The sequence below is a fragment of the Eleutherodactylus coqui genome, chromosome 10, assembly GCF_035609145.1.
Source record: "Eleutherodactylus coqui strain aEleCoq1 chromosome 10, aEleCoq1.hap1, whole genome shotgun sequence".
In the NCBI taxonomy this organism is placed as follows: Eukaryota; Metazoa; Chordata; class Amphibia; order Anura; family Eleutherodactylidae; genus Eleutherodactylus; species Eleutherodactylus coqui.
In genome coordinates, this window is record NC_089846.1 from 116,942,885 (window position 1) to 116,965,991 (window position 23,107).

General features: G+C 44.4%; 1 protein-coding gene across 1 annotated transcript in view; it reads left to right on the forward strand.

Moving 5' to 3' along the window:
- Window positions 1-23,107, forward strand: part of NRK (Nik related kinase) — a 294,683-nt gene that overhangs the window by 191,150 nt on the left and 80,426 nt on the right. The window contains exons 20-22 of the mRNA XM_066581768.1: window positions 1,694-1,782; window positions 5,755-5,870; window positions 9,220-9,313. Coding sequence (XP_066437865.1) covers window positions 1,694-1,782; window positions 5,755-5,870; window positions 9,220-9,313 — 299 coding nt within the window. The remainder of the gene's footprint in view (window positions 1-1,693; window positions 1,783-5,754; window positions 5,871-9,219; window positions 9,314-23,107) is intronic.

Here is a 23,107-nt window from a genome sequence, read left to right on the forward strand (position 1 = left end):
CTTCTTTTACTTTAGAATCCTAAAGTTACAAAAACTTTATATTTCTCATTTGGTTATTTAACAAAGGTACAAAACTGTATGGTATATTCTCAAAGAGCATAACCACTAGCGTTGCTTGTTGTGATTGGGCTATACAATCGGGACGATTTTCGCAGAAATAGATCAGGTCAGCCTGAACCAATTTTTGACAAGTCAACATACATGCATGCCACCTTCAATGAATGTGGCGCGGGGGTTGGCACTGTTGTCTTGCACTTCTTGTGGGAAGAGGGACGCTAGTTTAAAATATTATCCAGGACTATTTGTATGGACTTTGAAAAACACTATACAGATGTTGGCCTTGGCCAGATTTTAACATGGAATACAGCGCTACAAGGCAACAGTAAGAACGGAGGCACCGTGTTTGTTCTTTCTATTGTGGAGGAACAGAGAAAGGAGAAACACAATGTAAAAAAACTCTATGCAGATGTTGTCCTTGGTCAGATTTGAGCCTAGGACCCTAGCACTGCAAAGCAACAGTGCTAATGACTGAGCCACCATGCTTGCTCCCTCTGTTTCCCCCCCCTCTGTCCCCCCCCCTCTGCCCCCCCCCTGTCTGTTCCCCCCCCCCTCTGCCCCCCCTGTCCCCCCTCTGTTCCCCCCTCCCTCTGCCCCCCTCTCTGTTTCCCCCCCTCCTCTGTTTCCCCCCCTCCTCTGTTTTCCCCCCTCCTCTGTTTTCCCCCCTCCTCTGTTTTCCCCCCTCTGTTCCCCCCCTCTCTGCCCCCCCTCTGCCCCCCCCTTTTTTCCCCCTCTCCTCCGTTTCTTCCCCTCTCCTCTTCCCTCTCCTCCCTTTCTTACCCCCTCCTCTTCCCTCTCCTCCCTTTCTTACCCCCTCCTCTTCCCTCTCCTCCCTTTCTTCCTCCCTCCTCCTCCTTCAGAGGAAAAGGTGAATGAGAAAAGTAAAGTCATTAGTGAGGTCAGTAAAAAGGTGTATTGGCCGTCACTAAGGGGATAAAATCTGCCAGTAGTCCAACATAACCGGTCCCTCCTCCCAGATATTTGCCTTTCACAGACCCTCGTCATCATAAGATTGTTGGTTGATTACAAAATCGATGGGTTCAAACAACCTTAAGCTTGAGTATGTTCAGCTTCAGGCATTTTCTGGGAAATGAAGCTCTTGCAGACACGAGGGTTAATATCAGAATGCCCCCCTAGGGCTGATTCAGGTAACATTGTATTATGGAATGGTATTTGACTCAATTCCCAAGTCTACTCTTCATTGTAGCTCCACAGGCAGAGCTTCGCTGTGATTTCATAGATTTCATTGTATCCGCCGACATATATTTTTGTATTGTGATGTGTATTTATTTTAGTGGTGCCCTTTGGTACCATCACTATACTTCCTGATGCACTTTGTTTGCTTTCATATAGTTATCAGCAGGTTTCCTCTATTTACTGATCATCTTGTATTACAAGTCACTTTGGATTTCTAGAATCTTGCGGAGGTTCAGGAGCGCTGCTTGAGTGCTTTCATGATGCACGGCTCAAAACTCAGATGAGATTTCCCCTAAGATAAAAGAAAGATACTTGATGAATGAGAAGTGACAGACAGTGCCAGATGCCACAATGGTGAATGACACTAACTATGAATGATAGAACACTCCGGAAAGAAATGGAACAATAATTGTCACATAATTTCATCTTATTGTCTTAGGGTTACCAAATAAGCAAGTGGTGCAGATTCATCCCCAACAATTAGAGAAGTCGGAACATGAAGTACTTCTGGATTTCAGAAAGATTTCAGTAAGTATCCTAACATATGCTCTCTCCTATTCCAGTGCCATTCATGTTCGTACTATAAATGTGCATTCGCATGTATGTTCAGATTGTAAATGAGATCTGCCCGAAAATGTTTAATATGCAGTAGAGGACTTTTTTCATAAACTGTGAAAATTGCTTATAGTATTTTATCTGGTCGGATTGCACAGTAATGCAAACATGCAGATGATACAAAACTATGTAAAGTAATTATCTCAAGAGGACAGAATGTAGTTGCAAGAGCATCTGGATAAGTTGGGGGGTTTGGGCAGAAAAGTGGTAAATGAGGTTTAACCCTTTCCAATTGAATTTGTATCCTGGTTTTCCTAGGGGGTTTACTCTTTTTCTGCCGTTATACAATGGCGCTATCTGCTGGCTAGAGTCAGTACTGCATGAGGTGACACGTTGGATAGGCTCCGACAGCAGAGAGGCTGGCAATATACAGTAAGAGAACCCCGACGGACGTCTTCCAACATCAGAGCTGTACAGCCTTAAATCATAATGACGTCAGACAATGTATTGGAAAGGGTTAACACTGATGCAAGTTTATGTACATGGACAGCGGAAATACATGTCACCATTACACACTAAATGGGAAACCCTGACATGGAAAAGGACTTGAGGATTTTAGTTAACTGTAGCAACCAGTGTCAGGCAGCTGCTGCCAAGGTGAATCAGATCATGGGGTGCATCAAGAGGTCTAGTGGTACATAACGAGGACATTGTTCTTTGCCTTTACAAGTCACTGGTTAGACTGCACATGGAATATTGGGTACAATTTTGGGCACCGGTACTCAAGAAGGAAATAACGCTTGACAGGGTACAAAGACGGCAACTAAAGTAATGGGATGGGTTGACTACAATACCCAGAGAGGTTATCAAAACTACTTCATTTAAAAGACAACTGAGGGGCGACCTAATAACTATGTATAATATATCTGGGGACAATACAGAGATCTCTTCCCATGATCTGCTTATACCCAGGACTGTGACTGTAACAAGGGGGCGCCCTCTACATCTAGAGTAAAGGTGGTTTCTACACCGACATATAAGGGGGTTCTTTACTGTAAGAGCAGTGAGACTATGGAACTCTGTCTGAGGATGTTGGCGAATTTGATAAGTTTAATAGGAGTCTGGATGCGTTTCTTGGGTGTAACAATATTACATGTTATCAATAATAAATTCAGAATGGTTGGTGATTCGGGGATTATTCAGATTACCAGATTGGAGTTGGGAAGGAATTGTTTTCCCCTAAATGAGGAAACTTGGCTTCTGCCTCGTCTTTCCTTTTTGCCTTCCTCTGGATCAACATTTGGGGCTAATAGGCTGAACTGCACGTCTTTTTTTCAAGCTTACATACTATGTTAATGTTACTTTTATGCAGAGATTATTGCTTGAGTTTATAGTCCCAAGCCCTGAGACTATGGCCTGATTGGGATGACTACATGTTCCCTTAGGGCTGCCTTCATACATGCAGTGAATGATTCTGAGTGTCTGCTAGTGGAATTGCTGGGAAAATTCCAGTGTTCACAGTACAATCCGTGGAGGTGATTTCGGGAAGCTCCTTCACATGGTGGGAGTTTTTCACAACTAATCCTCAGAATTGTTGAAAAACGCTGCGGATTCTAAATCCATAACAGGTCTGTTTATACTGTGGATTTCGGTTGCGGAATTCAACCCTTGAAGTTCAAGGATTGAATTCTGCATCAGTTCTGCATTTAGAATTGGAATTCCTGCAAGTATTCCGTTATGGAATGCCTGCAGCGATTCCACCGCGTCGGAAGACTGCTTTATGGTTTCTTTTGGTTGCAGTATCATAATAGACTTTGTAGCTAAAGCTATATGGCGGCTGTGGTCACAATAGGGGCCGAGCAACCAAATATAGCTGTGTAGCTCTGTGACCTGGTGCTATTGAAGTCACTGAGGTCGTGATGAGATTCACTCGTTGTCATGGCTGCATCACAAAAATCCAACCACCACCATGCTGCAGATTTAAGGGGAACTGGTAGTAGATTTTTATTGAATCCAATGGGGTATTGTTTTTTCATACAGTTTTTGCTTCGCCTCATAGTGGCATACCTGAGCATGCACCCAAACTATGGATGCGCTGTATGTAAGTGATGCAGACTGGTCCGGTGGGCATGTTGGACTCTGGCAGCAGCCTATTGATCACCAAGACTGCCCCTCTAGGTTTTTCAGGCATGGATGATTCTGTAGGAGTCAGCCACGTACCGTGTTTCCCCGAAAATAAGACAGTGTCTTATATTAATTTTTGTTCAAAAAGGTTTAACTTTTTTACATGTATAGCTGCCTGGACATTATTTAAATTTACCTTTTAAATTAACTGTTAGCAGGCCCTAATTTTGGAGTAGGGCGTATATTTCAAGCATCCTCAAAAAGCCTGAAAAATCATTTTGCATCCTCAAAAATTCTGGAAAATCATGCTATGTCTTATTTTCAGGGTATGTCTTATTTTCAGGCAAACAGGGTAGCTCAACGAAGTCTCACACAATTGTCAGCCTAAGCATTGGGGGGTGACTTATTTAACTTCTGATAGAGAAAAAAGTCTCAAATTTGCACTAAAATTTTGACTTTTCTGACATTTATGCTGCACCCTGCGTGTCTTTTCAAAAAGTGGGCGGGCCTGAGCATTAGAGGGCGTGGCCTGTTAGATTTACTAGAATATAATGCATAGATTATACCAAAATCTTCAGCTTCTAGTAGAGGGGGAACATCAGTAGAGTCAATAGTAAAGCCGCAACCTTTGGACCTGTTACAATGATTCTCTCTGGCTTGTTACAGTCTTGATCTTTTATCTGTTTCTTGGAGAAATCAGGGAAACTAGGACACATCCTTCGGAGGATTTGGTATTGCTTCAATTGGTATATAAGCAAGTATGTAGCTACATAAAAACGAGTGGAGATTGTTTAGCTAATACAACGGGGTTCAAAAAGCATGGAGCAAAGCTGATGTATTCATACATGAACTGATTTGCCAGAAGCCGAAATGACCTGAAAAGCTAGAAGAACTCTTCGAGTTGTGAAGGCACCTTACAGATGTTCGGTGTTGGTGACGCTAGACCAGGGGTCCCCAACTCCAGTCCTCAGGGACCACCAACAGGTCATGTTTTCAGGATATCCTATGGTAGGAACACCTGTGGCAATGTCTGAGGCACCGACAATAATTACATCACCTGTGCAACACTGAGGAAATCCTGAAAACATGACCTGTTGGCTGTCCCTGAGGACTGGAGTTGGGGAACATTGCGCTAGACAACCTAAAACTACATCTCTGCTGCAGTGGAATCGATAACAGAGGATATGATGTGGTGCGTCTGGGCAGAGCTGGACTACTGACTTGACATCAGCCGTGTGACCAATGGCGCCCACATTGAACATTTGTAAGATCATTAAAAACGTGTAGTGTTCTATCTTTACATGTCATTCTGGACGTATGACAAATCATGTATGATGAACTCGGCTTTATGGCCCCTTTAGGCGAGCAGATTTATCATCTGAAAGAGCCAATGACCTCCTAATTAGCTAGTTTGCTCGCACAGCCTGTTTAGACAGGCAGCTACATCGTTGGCTCATTCAATATGCTAAGTCATTCTCATTCACTTATACAAAGAATGTGAATGAGTGCTGCTTAAACTGAAAATAAGTGAACGAGCCAACGACTATCTGTACACCTGCATAAAATGAATGACGAGCGAAAAGTCAACTATTCTGGTTCGGCGTTCAGTCGTTGGCTTGTATTTAGACTGAACTATCATACACTTTCGCTCACTTGAATCATTTTTTTTGTAATGATGATCGTTCCGTCTAAGCGCCCTTAGATTTGAACCATTTTTTAAATCGCCCTGTGCTGTATTACAGTATATAATTGTTATAATTCACAATTTGCATCTCTTTTCTTATCAAACATAAGTCAGCCATTTCTTATTTGTCACCCTAGAATCTGAATTTTATAGTAAAAGGAAATGAGAGTAACAAGTCCTACTTAAAAGCATCATATTACTCCTCGTCCAGCGATGAAATTGGCAGCAGTGATGATGATATCCAGAAAAAAAGGTTGGTTTCCTGTGATACTGAATTACAAGTGTTTGAAGGAATGGGGCAAGACTGAAGTAGTTGATGGGCAAGACTGAAGTAGTTGATGGGCAAGACTGAAGTAGTTGATGGGCAAGACTGAAGTAGTTGATGAGCAAGACTGAAGTAGTTGATGAGCAAGACTGAAGTAGTTGATGAGCAAGACTGAAGTAGTTGATGAGCAAGACTGAAGTAGTTGATGGGCAAGACTGAAGTAGTTGATGGGCAAGGCTGAAGTAGTTGATGGGCAAGGCTGAAGTAGTTGATGGGCAAGGCTGAAGTAGTTGATGGGCAAGGCTGAAGTAGTTGATGGGCAAGGCTGAAGTAGTTGATGGGCAAGGCTGAAGTAGTTGATGGGCAAGGCTGAAGTAGTTGATGGGCAAGGCTGAAGTAGTTGATGGGCAAGGCTGAAGTAGTTGATGGGCAAGACTGAAGTAGTTGATGGGCAAGGCTGAAGTAGTTGATGGGCAAGGCTGAAGTAGTTGATGGGCACGGCTGAAGTAGTTGATGGGCACGGCTGAAGTAGTTGATGGGCACGGCTGAAGTAGTTGATGGGCACGGCTGAAGTAGTTGATGGGCACGGCTGAAGTAGTTGATGGGCACGGCTGAAGTAGTAGATGGGCACGGCTGAAGTAGTAGATGGGCACGGCTGAAGTAGTAGATGGGCACGGCTGAAGTAGTAGATGGGCACGGCTGAAGTAGTAGATGGGCACGGCTGAAGTAGTAGATGGGCACGGCTGAAGTAGTAGATGGGCACGGCTGAAGTAGTAGAGGGGCAAGGCTGAAGTAGTAGAGGGGCAAGGCTGAAGTAGTAGAGGGGCAAGGCTTAACTAGTAGAGGGGCAAGGCTGAACTAGTAGAGGGGCAAGGCTAAAGTAGTAGAGGGGCAAGGCTAAAGTAGTAGAGGGGCAAGGCTAAAGTAGTAGAGGGGCAAGGCTAAAGTAGTTGATGGGCACAACATGTCAATATGTATCAAGTTCTGCTTTAGAATTCTACTTAGAGGTTACACATAGCATGACATCTAAAACTTTATAATACGGCGTAGTTGGCTCAGGGTTTGCGGAGCACAGTTCCTGGCGACATAACAAACTATTTCAAATACCTGGCCATTGTGTATGCCACTGGGTGTGAATACCTGTTCAACTACTAGAGATCTAGCAGTGAATCCTGCTCCCAGACCATGGTCAGCAACATCTAGTATATGCATCCATACATGCAGTTCCTAGTCCTACCGGTATTTTTTTTTGGCCAGGCTCTGATGACTTAGATATACAGTGTGTACTGTTGAATATCTTAGTGTGTACCATAATTCAGTCCCAGGTGAGCTAAAAGCTTTTTTAGTTTTGTTCTCATCTTCAAAAACTTCAAAAAGTTACATTTATAATCACTTTAACAAGTTTTCTTTTTTTTTTTTTACCAACTTCTAATCATAGTCTGACCTAGTCTATTTCTTGCAAAATCCCAAAACTATGAAGTGGAGTGATTCCCCTTAGTGAATTGAAATTGGCAAACATGCATACATATGTCTATAAATGCGATTTTGTAAAGTGTTGCGCAGTTTCAAAAATGTTCTTATTCAACAAAATCTACTTCGTAACTTAAGCAACAGTATGATAATTGTACATTGGGGTATTACTGTTTAAAATAGATACATTTTGCTGCATTACAGCTTTAGCCTCCCTGTATAAATAAGTGCCTTTTTTTTCTTAGAAGTTGTCAAGATCTGTCTCCAGACAGATATCTCTATATTTGGGAATCTACAAAATGCCATAAAAATGCCAGACTAGTAACAGCCAATGACTGTCGCCCCCTCCCCCCCTCCCCCAAAATTCTTCCTAGGGGGGCTCACATTTAATTGTGTGCTGTGGATAGAACATGATGTCCTTCTCACTGATTGGCCCAAAAGGTATGAGCTGAGCAGCAAGAAAAGTTTTTGAGCTGGTCATGTAAGCCCTATGAACCAATAAGGGAGAAGAATGTGTACTGTTTTACATACAGGAGGTATTCTGTAAGATTGCACATCATGATCGGCCAGTTGGTAAAATCAGGCAGTTATTTGCCGAATCAGGTCAGCCCGGCATGATTTTTTGGCAAAAATCGGTTTTGCCATGATGAGTGGTGGTGCCTCTTCAATGATTGTGGCTCAGTGGTTAGTAGTGTCCTTGATGAGCTTTAAACCTAGGACCACAACACTGCATGGACTTTGAAAGAGCTCTATAGAGATGTTGCCCTTTGACAGTTTTGAACCTAGAACCTCAGCACTGCAAGGCAGCAGTGGTAGCAACTGACCCAATACACTTTGTTCTTCTCCAGAGGAGGAGGTGAAGAAGCACAAAACATAAAAAAAAACTCCATGCAGATGTTGCCCTTAGTCTGATTTGAACCTAGAATTCTATCGCTGCAAGGTAACAGTGTTAATGACTGAGCCATCATGCATGTTCTTTCTTCCTTCCTTGCTTCTCTGAAGGAGAAATGCTAAGAGAACATGCAAAGTCCATGCAGACAACGTCCTTGATCAGATTTGAATGAAGGACCCCAAAACTGCAAGTCAGCAGTGCTAATAACTGAGCCACCATGCTGCTACTTTTTTGTTCTCTTTCTTTTCCTTTAACTCCAGAGGACGAGGAAGATGAGTTGGCAGATAAGATCTCCTCCTCCCAAAAAAGGAAGACACTTGCCTTGTAGCACTGGGATTCAAGGTTTAAGTCGGACTATGGACAACATCTGCATGTTGGTCTGTTTTTCTTTTTTTTTCTTTGAAGCTATGAGAAAATAATTGAGGTGGTGCTGCATCACAGTGCTGGAGTCCTAGATACATATCTGAAAAACTCCATGCAGGTGTTGCCCTTGATTAGATTTGAAGCTAGGACCCCAGTACTGTAAACACCAAACCACATTCATTGAAGTACCACCACCATCTAACTGTATTCCTATGCAATTTGTCTGCATTAAGGATCTTCTGGAGGACAAATTAGTCAACCCAACTTTTACTCCTTTTGACTTTAATAAGAATCTGGATCGGGTTGTTCCAATTCCTGATTATGTTTTGAAAATTGGTCTGATCACTCCCGAATCCCGACCCGATTATTTCAATAATTGCTCATTAGTATGCAGGTGTTGAAGAGGCACCTAGTAACATGGACCTGTTATCCCATATAGGAGGCCTATCTGATGACATTCTCTTTAAAACATTGTTTCAAAATTGTTCATTTCTGTAAAGGCCACAGGAGGACGTTTATATAATTTTGTACATTTAATTCATATATTTTCCATGAAAGTTGCAATTTTAACGTTTAAAAAAATATACATCTAATACATTGTTATGTTTCCAGGCAACCATTGAACAGCAGCATAGTGGAGGTCTCAAGGACAAGGCTTGCAGATGGAAAAGTAGGGAAACCCCAGAGCAACGTACATGGAGACAAGGTGCCCTGCTTAGATGCAAGAATATATGATTTTAACCTATTTTTTCGTTTTACAGTAGTAATGTCCTTATAGCACCCGTAGGATCTTGTAGATATGAGACCTTTTAATGCCTAACAAAAATACATGATACAGTGAGCTTTTAAACCTATTTGGGGTTCTTCCTCAGGCGTAATGGAACAAATCTAAAGACGTATTTATGTAAAAACATACACATGATCACGTGGAATCTCAGAGGGGGATTTCTACATCAGTGGAGATTATGAATCTTGGAGGAGGGTTTCTACATCAGTGGAGATTATGAATCTTGGAGGAGGGTTTCTACATCAGTGGAGATTATGAATTTTGGAAGGGGGTTCCTACATCAGTGGAGATTGAGACATGAGAAACCCAGAGCAGAGGTAACACGTTGGCCTGGTGATGACCCCCTAACATCAATTTAGAGACTATAAACTTTCACATTCCTTGTCACTGGACTAATTATTTAAGGTTATGCTCATCCCTCCCTGGTACTTATCTAGGTGCTATTAATCACTACATGTCTGTGTCCTCTTATGCTGTCTCTGGTATTTATCAAAGTGCAAATTAAATGCACCATGTCTATGCCCTCCCATGGGATCAGGTGTATGTTTTTACATAAATACATCTTTAGATTTGTTCCATTATGCTTGAGGAAGAACCCTGAGAGGTTCGAAAGCTCGCTGTAACATGTATTTTTGTTAGCCATTAAAAGGTATCATATCTACAAGATGACTTGGTTTCGCTTACCGAGAACAATCACACTTTGCTCTATTGACTAACATGGTACTAAACTTTTTTCGCTATAGCACCCATAGTAATTAGAGATGAGTGAGCACACTCGGATAAGTCAGTTACTCGAGCGAGCATCGCTCTTCTCGAGTAACTGTATTTTTGTCCGAGCAGGCTCGGGGGCGGTGGGGTGTAGCGGGGTGGAGAGAGAGACCTCTCTTACTCTCTCCCCTGCTACCCCACGCTGCCCCCCCCCCCCCCGAGCCTGCTCGGACAAGAATGCAGTTACTCGAGAAGAGCGATGCTCACTTGAGTAACTGAATGATCCAAGTGTGCTCGCTCATCTCTAATAGTGATACTTCACATTCAAAGCAGTAAGTAAGGCTGGATTCACATCCTCACTGGAATCTCCATTTGGAGGTTCTGTTGCAGATCCTGAACAAAATTGCAGAAGTAATAGTCCTGTATGCAGCACTTTTTCCTTCTGGGTAAAATGCCAGGCAGCTGAGTGGAAACCAAACAGACCCAATTATAATAAACGGTGTCTGTTCAGCTCTGTTCAATTCCATTAGAAGACTGATCCGTTTGGCCAGGGTATTCCTCGTTTCTGCTCCCCAAATGGAGCAGATGTGAAAGCGGCCTAACATACGCCTTTCAAAATATGTAGCGCAATTCAAGATGCCAACATCAAAAGGGCATGACCATGCAAGCTCGGCTGGTGGGGTCTACGTTCTTGGAACCGAAGTTTTCTTGGAGGCCTCTGCTACTTAGCCCCTAGAAAAAGGGACACTTCTCGTAGGTATGGAAGCCTAGTAGGTAACAAACTTTCTACATGTTGCAGTCATGCAGTGAGTGTATCTAGCACAGATTACTGAGTGAAAGCGTGGTCAATAGAGATGAGTGAGCGTACCCACTAAGGCAAACTACTCGAGCGAATAGTGCCTTATGCGAGTACCTGCCCGCTCGTCTCTAAAGATTCAGGTGCCAGCGGGGGGCGGGGAGCGGCGGGGGAGAGCGGGGAGGAACGGAGGGGAGATCTCTCTCACTCTCTCCCCGCTCCTCCCCGCTCACTCCCGCAACTCACCGCTCTCCCCCGCCGGCACCCGAATCTTTAGAGACGAGCGGGCAGGTACTCGCATAAGTCACTACTTGATTGAGTAGTTTGCCTTAGCGAGTACGCTCGCTCATCTCTAGTGGTCAACTAATGGAGATCCTGGAAAGATACTTGTATTAAGTGCCATCACATATTAAATGTACATGGAGGAGCACTTGAACTCTCTTTTCTTCATTTTTTCTCCGCACTTTCAAAAAAATAACTTATCCATCAATGTAACTGTTTGAGAGCTTGCTTTTTTGCAAAGCGAGTTGTAGTAGTCAATGGTACTATGGAATGTACTGAAAGCATTTAATAACAATCTAAGTGGAGCGAAATGCAAAAAACGCAATTCTGACGTCTTTGGCCGGATGTCTTGTTTCTACGCTGTACACGCTGCGGGAAAAGACAAATGTATTCCTTGGGTCAGTACGGTTGCGACTATTTTTGTTTTCTGTACAACACTTACATAGAACATCATAACTTTTATATGTCCGTCTCGTATCTTGTGAGAAGTGCTGTACTCTCTAATTCCACATCAATTTTTGATCATTTTTTAATTAATATTTCTTAATTTCTAAAACATTTTTACTTTTCTTTTGTCTCTATAGAAGATTTCAGATACTTGATCGCTCCTGCAGTGCAGATAATATTTTAAGCAATCTGTCTACATGCTACAGAGACAATATGCATCATAAATGTAAAGGGAAGCGGTCGGTGTCTATTTTAGGGATGTAAGCCAAGAGCAGCACTGTAGTATTGGCAGTGCTCTGTTTTCCAAAGTCCTTTTTGGTTGGTCTGATGATAAAGGATAGGGCTGTAATGAAGGGGACAAGGCCCCCTTAGAATGGAAGCCCGTCATGACACCGGGGGGGGGGGGGGATAACCGTAGGGAAGGATTTTGGTAGGAGAAGGGTTAATTCAGTTAGTTAGTTGGGGGGGGGAATTCCAGAATAAAGGGGAGGACAATGGGGATTGGTGGCTTTGGGAAAGGGCGGGGAGTTATTTAAGAGAGAGGAGGGTGTCAGCGCCATCTTTAGCTGAGGGACATTAGTGAGTCCCGCCCGCCTGCCCGAGTGTTTTGGTGGTAGGAATTAGGGTAAATAATGTTTTGTCATGGCAGCTTAGTGGGTGGGGGGGTCCTTGGAGTCGGTGGAAATTGTGTGGGGGGGAATCCTTCCATGGTAAATTTTATGTGATCTGCTGCAGGTGACTTTGCTGGTGAGGGGGCGGCGGTTGACTCCCTCCGGCCGTAAGTCTTAATAGTAGTAGCCACCCTTTGGGTGGCTTGTGTTGCCCCGGAGCCTGTTTGTCCGGTGGGGGGCAGGTTTCTGTTCATGTTATGGTTGCACCAGATTTTTGTGGCTCCAAGGACTCCCCCTCATATGTTGTGCTTTATTTTATGTATTGTTGTTGTCAAAATAAATTGGCTGCTGTGGCCATTTCATCCAAAAGATGGAGTTGTGTATTTATTGAAAAGGGGTTTGGGCTATGGCGGAGGTTATTATGGCCTCCCCAGGTCAAGGCATCACTTAGTAATTGGAGTTTTTAAAGTTTTTGTAAATGAGGCAGAGCCGTTGGATTAGCGGGCTGGACAGTCTCTGCTAGCAGTCTGTTCCTCCTCAAATTATGCCTCTTGCCTGCTCAGACATAGACAACAAAGTAGAGGTCATCCAGGTTACACTAAGTCTTGCCCTTGCAGCATACAGTTAGCCGGCACACGTGCAGATGAGCAATGCGGATCTGTCCACAAAAGGGACACTTCATATGCAACTTGGTAGTTGCTTTGTGATCGGCTTATTGTCAAAAGATGTTTCTAACAAGTTAGTAAAGCCTAGTAAAAGGTGTTTTCTGAGTTCTCTTTCTAAGTAGTTTTGACCCCCCCCCCCCTTCCACGCCCAAAACTATACAAAATCTATATACTTTAGAGGCGCCAGAACCACCATTTTGGCCCCATGGCATCTGACAGATGTCACCAGGCCAAAAGACCCGATGACGTCCCATAAAACAGTCACATGGGCTTTTAATGTAGAAGCCAACGGCAGGTTTATGGGATGCTCTGCAGTGGTCCCATACATTATTTACCCTTGTGACTGCTGCAGTCAAGTACACAAGTCACCAGAGGATGGGAGCAGCAGCGGAGAAGCGGCACATCAGTGGGAGGGTTTTTGTTTTTGTTTGTCTTTGGATCTGTCACCCCACCTCTGCTGCCACCAATACGTCAATATTTTAGAAAACTCCTTTAATAATACAGTATTATAACACTGTCTTATTAAAAGAGTTTTCTGAAAACGACGAACAAAAGTTTCCCAAGCTTCATACACTTGATAAATCCTTTTTGCTTATTTCTGTTGGTATATGGGCACTGATTTGATACACATATCAATATACAATATATTCTCCAGAACATTTGCCGTTCTTGTGGTAATATTGTTCATAAATTACGTTTATTGTGAGACTTTTTGTGATGCTTTATTGCCTGTTTTTGCAATATACATTTATGGCCGCGTCACTTTTTTTTCGAGATTCTTTCTTAGAATATTGGAAATTCACAAATCACAACGCACCCAGTCGTATTAGATTTCCCTTTTATGAGCTACTAAGTCAGAAACTCCTGTAATAGCAATGTTATCTATGTAAAACATATGTCGAATCATTCGATATCTTGGGATAGTTCCTGGCCAATTCTTTCTCCAGGAGTTTTACAACAAACATTAGGCCAGGCCTGCGTTCGGGGGGGTAGCATGAGGTCAGCGTTTCATCACCAGCTTCCAAATTCCTGTGGATTTACAGAAGACTGCAGATGAAGCCTAAAGGGCTGTAGGACTCAGTTGACTTCAATGTTCTGCTCTTTTGGCTGTCGGCAACTCTCGGCACAGCGTTCAAGTGAGGACTGCAACCCATTAATTTCAGCAATTAGCGGGGCTCTCAGCACCTAGACCCCCACTGATCACTTTTAAAAACTTTTGACATGTCAACAGCTGTGAAGTTACTCTTTAAAGGGATCCTGTCACCAACTATAAGCACCATAAGTTATGGCTCTTTTAGTTTAGGTGACATGGAAATTGGGAAGCCTCTTTTCATAGTTGGCTGGTTCCCCGATTTACTGTGTCTCCTAGCCAAGTCAGTGCATGCTCAGGAAGTTTAACTCTTTTTGGAAGGGGGTGTATGTGTTCCCATTCATCTTTGTGGTAGTGCGTGCACAGCCTTCGGAAGAGTCACACTTGCTGTACATACTTTTGGGGGGACACCACAAGAATGGAGCATCGGTTGTGTATAAAGTGACTCCCCGGACTCCACATCACCTAAACTATAAGCGCCATAACTTGGTTATAGTGCTTATAGTTAATGCCAGGTTTTTTTTTAACTACTGTACATGAAGTCGTCTTTCTTTCCTGACTTTTAGCTGTCTTTTCGCTTTATTACATACTGCTTATCTCTTTAACTCTGGTACTTTGGAGAAGGTTGTCAGCAAATTCACATATGGCCTGTATAATCTTTCAGGCTTGTTGCCAGGCTCCATGTAAATCATAAACTATGCTTAATAGCCCACAAGGAATACACATGTACAGTCAAGAGCGATCTGTGATATGTCCGTTATCGTAGGGTAGACACAGGCGCAGAAGGAGAAGCCTAGCAGGAAACAAAGTTTCATCATAACTAGCTCAGGTTTTTGGATAATCAGATTTATTTTATAGTATTTTCTTTGCAAACATTACTTATGCTGATTAGGCCTGCAGATATAATGAGTTAAGGTGCCTTTAGACGCGACAATTATCGTTCAATCGTGGTTTGAGCGAAAGCGAATGATTTTCATCGCTCTAAACGCAAGCCAAGATCCGAATGATTAACAAGAATTGTTCGCTTTTCACTCGTCCATTTTATGCTGGCATAAAAATCATTGTTGGCTCGTTCACTTATCGTTCAGTTTATTCAGCGGTCGTTCAGTTCATTCGCTTATACAGTGAATGTGAGACTGAACGATTCTCATTTAGACACACTCATTCAGCCTGTTTCATGGACCGCCAGCTCTTTCCAGGTTCGGGGACAGGTCCAGGGTAATGTCATGGCATCGGTCTTAGAGCATGCGATGTGCAAGTTGGCATAAGTCGTTCCAGCCAGCCTATCAATGATTTGTTTTAGGTATTTAAACCCTCTCCTCTGAGCAGAGAATACCATTTACACAATTGTGTTCCTCTGTATATCTGGTCTGGTTAGTGGTGGTGGGAAGTGGTTACTTTTTGGTCTGCATTTTATTGTCTCCAGTTCTGCATCAGTTTGTACCCTCATACCCTTGTTTAGTTTTTCCTCTGCTGTAAGGTACTGAGTACTCCTGACAGTCAGTGTGTGTACTGGGTGTTAGGACTAGCAGCATCTGCACTTGCTGCTGCATGCCTGGGATCTGCACTCGCTGCCTTTTGCCTAGGTCTGGCTGCTGGCAGACTCCCCGCCCCAATCAGCTGCTGGGGCGGGAGTTCTGACAGCATTTAAACGTGCCTGTTTCTCTCTAGCATTGCCAGTGTTAGTTTTGGATTTCCTGCTACACCAGCGTACTGCATACTTCTGACTCCTGACTCCTGTTACTGACCTTCTGCCTTTGGACCTAACGTTGCCTTTGCCTGACCCTCTTGTACCGCGTACCCTCTTGTTGCTGACCCGGATTGTCTGACTCTCCTTGCTGTTGTTTGTTCCAGTGCCTGTCTGTTCGTTAGTCCCCGTGTCCCCCTTCCTTAGTGAGTGTAGGGACCGTCGCCCAGTTGTCGCCCTGGGGCTTAGCCCAGGGGGGCAAGTAGGAAGGGACAGGGGTTGCGGGTATTTTCAGGGACCTCCAGTTTCCCGGACCCCGCGTCCTGACAGTAACACTGGCCGAACGGAAGTCGGTTCCCTACATCCGACCAGCAACCTTGAAACCCACTATGGAGGCTGTGGCGGCTTTAGCCAACCAGGTACAGATTCTGACGGACCTGGTCCAGGACCTGACTGCTCGCCTGCAGCTTCAGGAGCAGCGAGGGGCTTCTAATATGATGCAGCTCCCTGCCACTCCTGGTACGGTTTCTGAACCCCGAGCAACACCTCCTGACTTCTTTTCCGGTGAGAGAAGTCAGTTTTTTGTGTTCAGAGAAGGCTGCAAGCTTTATTTTGACCTCCGACCCCACACCTCTGGCACAGAGTACCAGAAAGTGGGTTTCGTGATAACTCGCCTGAGGGGAGAACCCCAAATTTGGGCCTTCTCCTTACCAGCTGACTCCCCCACCCGACAGTCACTAGACGCCTTTTTTGCTGCTTTGGGCCAGATCTATGACGAGCCCGACCGTGCTGCCTACGCTGTCGCTAAACTGTTGTCCTTGCGACAGGGTCAGAAGGTGGCAGAAGATTATTGTTCCCAATTCAGACAGCACTGCACTGAGTCGGGGTGGAACGACTCAGCCCTCAAGGACTTGTTCTTGACTGGTCTATCTGAGGACCTAAAGGAGCTGCTTTTGGCGCAGCCGGAGCCTGGTACCCTGGAACAAGCAATGTCATTAGCCATCCGAGCCGACAGGCGCCTGAAGGCCAGACTATCTGCTCGGCCCAGTCTGATCCATCCGGCCTTCCCGGCCACTTCTGCGGCAAGACCAACAACCTCACCTCCCCCCGCTGAACCCATGGAACTGGGGACGATGTCACCTAAACAGCGAAGGGAATATCGGTTAAAGAAGAACCTTTGTTTATATTGCGGAGAATCTGGTCATCGCATCGCTACCTGCGGAAAAAAACCTCGGCAGGAGAAACTTCCGCTCCTAGGCAGTTGTCAGGAGGACTGTCTAGGGGCTCAGGTACCCCCTATTGTGTCTAAAATGTTCTTGCCCTGTGTTTTGAAGCTCCATTCCTTCGCTCGTGCAGGACAAGCCTTTGTTGATTCTGGGGCAGCAGCAAACTTTGTGAACTTTGATTTTGTGGCTCAGATTTTTGGTTCCTTGCTACGTTTAGATCCTCCTATTCGGATTGCAGGGGTAGACTCCACTCCCTTGCATGCCGGCCTCGTCAATCTGGTTACCCCAGAGTTGACATTCACCATAGGAGCCCAGCATACTGAGACTTGCACTTTCCTCGTTATGAAAGACTTGTCGGTGGACATAGTCTTAGGGCTCCCTTGGTTAAGAGAACACAATCCCATTATTAATTGGAACACGCTGGAGCTGGTCAAGTGGGGGTCCCACTGTACTAATCACATGAATCCAGTGCACCTGGATACTTCTGTTTTGGAGGGGGTCGAGTTACCAGACTATATTAATGAGTTTTCTGATGCTTTCTCCAAACAACTCTCTGAAGGATTGCCTCCTCTTAGAGAATTTGATTGTGAAATTGATCTGATCCCAGGTATTAAACTCCCAAAGGGTCGGATCTACAATGTAACTGTTCCTGAGAGAGAGTCCAGAAAGGACAATATTCAGGACAGTTTGACAAAGGGATATATCACTACACCATGTGATATTCAGATGGATCCCGTTAGGGTGAAGGCTATCACGGAATGGGCTCAGCCAGTTACCCTAAAAGCCCTGCAGCGCTTCCTGGGGTTTGCTGAGTATTATCGTAAGTTCATCAAGAACTTCTCCGTGGTGGCTAAGCCTTTAACGGATCTCACCGGAAAGGGGGCGGATGTGAGTAATTGGTCGCCAGATGCACTTGCGGCCTTCACCACCCTGAAAGCTGCTCTCTCTTCAGCACCCGTCCTCATCCAACCGGATCTATCCAGTCCGTTCGTGGTGGAGGTAGACGCCTCCGAGTTTGGAGTAGGAGCGGTACTGTCCCAAGGTACCTCCACACTCACAAACCTTAGGCCTTGTGCCTACTTTTCCAGAAAATTCTCCTCTACAGAGCGTAATTACGACGTAGGTAACCGGGAGTTACTAGCTATTAAATGGGCTTTTGAGGAATGGAGGCACGTCCTGCAAAGGGCCCTCCATCAAATCACTGTACTTACAGACCACAAAAGCCTCATGTTTCTAGACTCCGCCAAGAGGTTGAATGCTCGACAAGCCCACTGGGCTGGGTTCTTTTCACGGTTCAATTGTGCAGTGACTTACAGAACTGGTTCAAAGAATGTTAAAGCAGATGCCTTGTCTAGGAGTTTTTGTACCCCGGAACCTGCAGAATCCGCCGAATTTGCATTCAATATTCATGACAATTCGTCTTCCCAAGTTTCGCCGTTTCTCTGTAATTATGGTTTCCATCCTCGATTTGCACTCTCTACTCCTCCTGTTTCGAACACTCCACCCGCTAATACTGCTATTGATGAACTGTGCACAGTTTGGGCCCAGGTTCATAAGAACCCTCAGGGTTCCCAGGAGAAGGTACTTAGACAGTCTAATAAGAAACGCACTATCACTGCACCTTTTTTGGTTGGGGAGCAAGTTTTATTGTCTTCTAAGAATTTGAGATGGAAGGTTCCGTCTTTAAAACTTGCACCGCGGTTTATTGGTCCTTTTTCTATTTTGCAGGTTATTAACCCACTGGCTTATAGATTATCTCTTCCTGGGGCTTGGAAGATTCATAATGTTTTTCATAAAAGCTTGCTAAAAAGATATGTGACTCCAGTTTTGCCCACCCGTGACCCGCCCTCTCCTACGCTGGTGCAAGGAGAATTTGAATTTGAGGTGGAAAGTATTGTTGACCCCAGGCGGCTTCGGCGCTCTATACAGTATCTGGTCCACTGGAGAGGGTTTGGCCCTGATGGACGGACTTGGGTTCCTGCCAGAGATGTTCATGCCCCACGTCCAGTCCGATTATTCCACAGGGCCCTCCCTCTTAAGCCCGCTCCGGGTCTTGGGGGTCCAGTGTCCCCCCGTAGAAGGGGGGGTACTGTTAGGACTAGCAGCATCTGCACTTGCTGCTGCATGCCTGGGATCTGCACTCGCTGCCTTTTGCCTAGGTCTGGCTGCTGGCAGACTCCCCGCCCCAATCAGCTGCTGGGGCGGGAGTTCTGACAGCATTTAAACGTGCCTGTTTCTCTCTAGCATTGCCAGTGTTAGTTTTGGATTTCCTGCTACACCAGCGTACTGCATACTTCTGACTCCTGACTCCTGTTACTGACCTTCTGCCTTTGGACCTAACGTTGCCTTTGCCTGACCCTCTTGTACCGCGTACCCTCTTGTTGCTGACCCGGATTGTCTGACTCTCCTTGCTGTTGTTTGTTCCAGTGCCTGTCTGTTCGTTAGTCCCCGTGTCCCCCTTCCTTAGTGAGTGTAGGGACCGTCGCCCAGTTGTCGCCCTGGGGCTTAGCCCAGGGGGGCAAGTAGGAAGGGACAGGGGTTGCGGGTATTTTCAGGGACCTCCAGTTTCCCGGACCCCGCGTCCTGACACTGGGTCTATCGCACTTGGTACACCCTGGATGCATGTCTCCATCTAGAGTTACTGCAGGGAATAACTAGGTTCTTTTTGCAAGGTTGCCTTTTTCAGGGTGGCTGCTCTGCTCTTTATGCAGTTCCAGACACTTTCAGATTAGGAATTGGCTCAAACCCTTCCTCAGCCTTAACCCTAGTGTGTATTTCATTCCCTGTCCCAAAACTTGTTTTTTTTCCCTGTTGAGCATGACAGCTATTCTCACCTCTGCATTGGAAGGGTAAGTGCAATGTCAGACAAAAATGATCACAACATGCTTCACTAGTTTGTAAAAATGCCAATGCACCCCTTTACAGTCAATGGGGTATGACAGGTGCCATTTGTTTTTGTCAAATGACAGATCTGGCGTTCCATTTTTCTGCTTCCATGATAGAACTGTAAGACTGAAAGCTAAATGCTGGTATGAACCCAACTAGAGTTGAGCGAACATACTGCGGTGAGCTTGATGCTCGTTCGAGTATTAGTGTACTCGATGGTGCTCGTTACTCGAACGAGCCTCAAATCGCATTCGACCCCGCCCCAGCTTTTGGCTCCTCCCCCCGTGACGTGCCTGTTTTGGCCCCTCCCTGCCCCGACGCAACTCGCGTCATTTGAAAATTTTTGGTCTGGCGGGAAGGGAGAGAGAGAGAGAGATGAACTAAGAAAAAAACAAAACAAAAGCTCGGGACCCTGCGTTCCACATACAAAAATGCTCGAGTCTCCCATTGTAGTCAATGGGGTTCGTTACTTGAGTAGAGTTCTCGAATTTTACGAAAAGCTCGACTCGAATAATGCGGACCCGAGCAATTGGGTGCTCGCTCATCTCTAAACCCAACCTTATTTTTATGCCCAACAATCCTTTTTTTTCTCATATCCTGCTGCTTATAAAGGATCAACAGGTTCTGTAATGCTGTATGGATTACCATTCACATCAGTATCGGTTCTTAGTGCATTTCATAATCAAAATTCCCTAGCTCATACACTGATAGATAACACTGATCTCGTGACTATGGTACCTGTCAAGAGGTGGGACATATTAGGCAGCAAGTAAACATTCAGTTGATTAGTTTGAAGCAGGGAAATCTGACAAAAATAAAGATTTAAACAGCTTTGACATGGGACAAATTGTGATAACTAGAGGATTGGGTCATAGTATCTCCAAAATGGCAGGTCTTGAGTATTTCTAGTATGCAGTGGTTAGCATTAGAATTGTATCATGGAGCAATGGTTGAAGGTCGCTTGGTCTGATTCATCCTGTCTTCTTTTCCATCATGTGCACAGCTGGTTATGTGTCTGTTCTTTACCTAGGGAAGAAATGGCACCATGCCATAATCATAGAATCAGAGTTGGAATGGACCTATAGGGTCATCGGGGTCCAGCCCCCTGCTCAAAGCAGGACTCACTAAATCATCCCAAACAGATGTCTGTCCAGCGTTTGTTTGAACACTTCCATTGAAGAAGAACTCACCACCTCGCATGGCAACCTGTTCCACTCATTGATCCTCCTCACTGTCTAATATCTAATCTTTGTCTCCTTCCTTTCAGTTTCATCCAATTGCTTCTAGTCTATCCTTGTGGAAATGAGAATAGGGCTGATCCCTCTGCACTGTGACAGCCCTTCGGATATTTGTAGACCGCTATTAAGTCTCCTCTCAGCCTTCTTTTTTGCAAGCTAAACATTCCCAGATCCTTTAACTGTTCCTCATGGGACATGATTTGCAGACCGCTCACCACCTTGGTAACTCTTCTCTGAGCTTCAGTTTGTCTGTCCAGTTCTGGGCACCCCAATTTAAAAAAACAGTATTCCAGTTGAGGTCTGACTAAGGAAGAGTAGAGGGGGATAATTATCACACATGATCTAGACACTATATTTTTTTTATACATCCCAGAATTGTGTTTGCCTTATTGGCTGCTGCATCACATTGTTGACTCATGTTCAGTCTATGATCTATTAGTATACCCAAGTCTTTTTCACATGTACTGCTGCTTAGCCCAGTTCCTCCCATTCTGTATGTACTTTTTTTCATTTTTCTTGCCCAGATGTAGGACTTTGCATTTCTCCTTGTTAAATACCATTCTGTTAGTCGCCGCCCACTGTTCAAGCTTTTCTAGATCTTTTTGAATACTCTCTCTTCCCTAGTGTTATCTATCCCTCCTAGCTTTGTGTCGTCGGCAAACTTGATCAGTTTCCCATCAATTCCCTCCTCCAGATCATTTATAAAAATGTTGAACAACACTGGGCCTAGGACAGAGCCTTGTGGTACCCTACTTGATACATTCTTCCACTTGGATGTGCAGCCATTTATGACCACTCTTGAGTACAATCACTCAGCCAGTTGTGAATCCACCTAACAGTTGCCTTGTCAATCCCATATTTGATCCTTTTTTGAATAATATGGTATGAGATAATTTGTCAAATGCTTTACTAAAGTCAAGATTTACTATATCCAACGCATTTCCTGTTCCTGATGCAGTATGAGAAGACAAGCTGGCGAATGTAGTATGATCTATCTGTGCAATATTCTGCTGGCGAACTTGGGTTCTGATGTTCTTATAGACATTACTTTGATTTGTACCCACTAGCTAAACATTTTTGCAAACCAAGTGTCCCCTTCGTGTTGATGGTAGTTTCTTATGCCAGTAGCTGTCTTTTTTTTAGCAGGACAATGCCCCCTGCCACACTGAAAAAAATAGTTCAAGCAATTTAAGGAGCATAACAAAGTTTGAGTTGTTGACTTGGCCTCCATATTTCCCAGATCTGAATCTAAATGAGCATCTGTGGGTTATGTTGGAAAATCCAGTTCGTTCCATGGATTCTCCATCTCAGAAGGTACGGGACTTAAAGGACTTGCTTCTAACGTCTTAGTGCCAGATACTACAGGGCTCCAGTCCATGCCTCGTTGGAGCAGAACTGTTTTGGTGGCACGAGGAAAACCTATACAGTATCAGGCAATTTAATGTTATGGCTGATCAGTACATACACTCATGCGTAGACAAATTTTCAATGATTTTGGAATGTGGAAGTAAACCAATATAATGAAAGCAAGAATCTTTGCAGATGTCTCCCTTAGTAGGATTGTAACTCAGAACTCCCGTGCAGTGTTATCCAATGAGGCCCAACTCCATGATGCCTAACGCCACCAACCGGATAATCACTTATCGCTCTGCTATGCAATACAAAAATTTGCAAAAATATCCCTTTTCAATCATGTCTGCAATAAGTCTTTTTCTCTATTTGATCGTCTGCATTTCCACCTGTTCATTAGACAGCACTGGGCCATTTCCTTCCATCTTTTGAAAATCACTTTTAGTTGTGCTGAAAGATCTCGTTAATACTACATTATGCTCCAAGGACTGTATGCGCTAAAATCTAATTCCGTTTTGTTCAAGATATTATCTTCTTCAACGGGCTTAAACAATTGCATTTAAGTGACCCACATTACATATGAATTAATTCTATAATTTAAAAGGCCACTTTCCTTTTCCCTTGCAGCTGATAAGCGTCTCACATAAAAAGGAAAGCTCCGGAATCGCTTGTAGCACTTTCCCCTTGGGTCTTTTTCAAGAAATAAGCAACAGTCAGTAGACTTTTA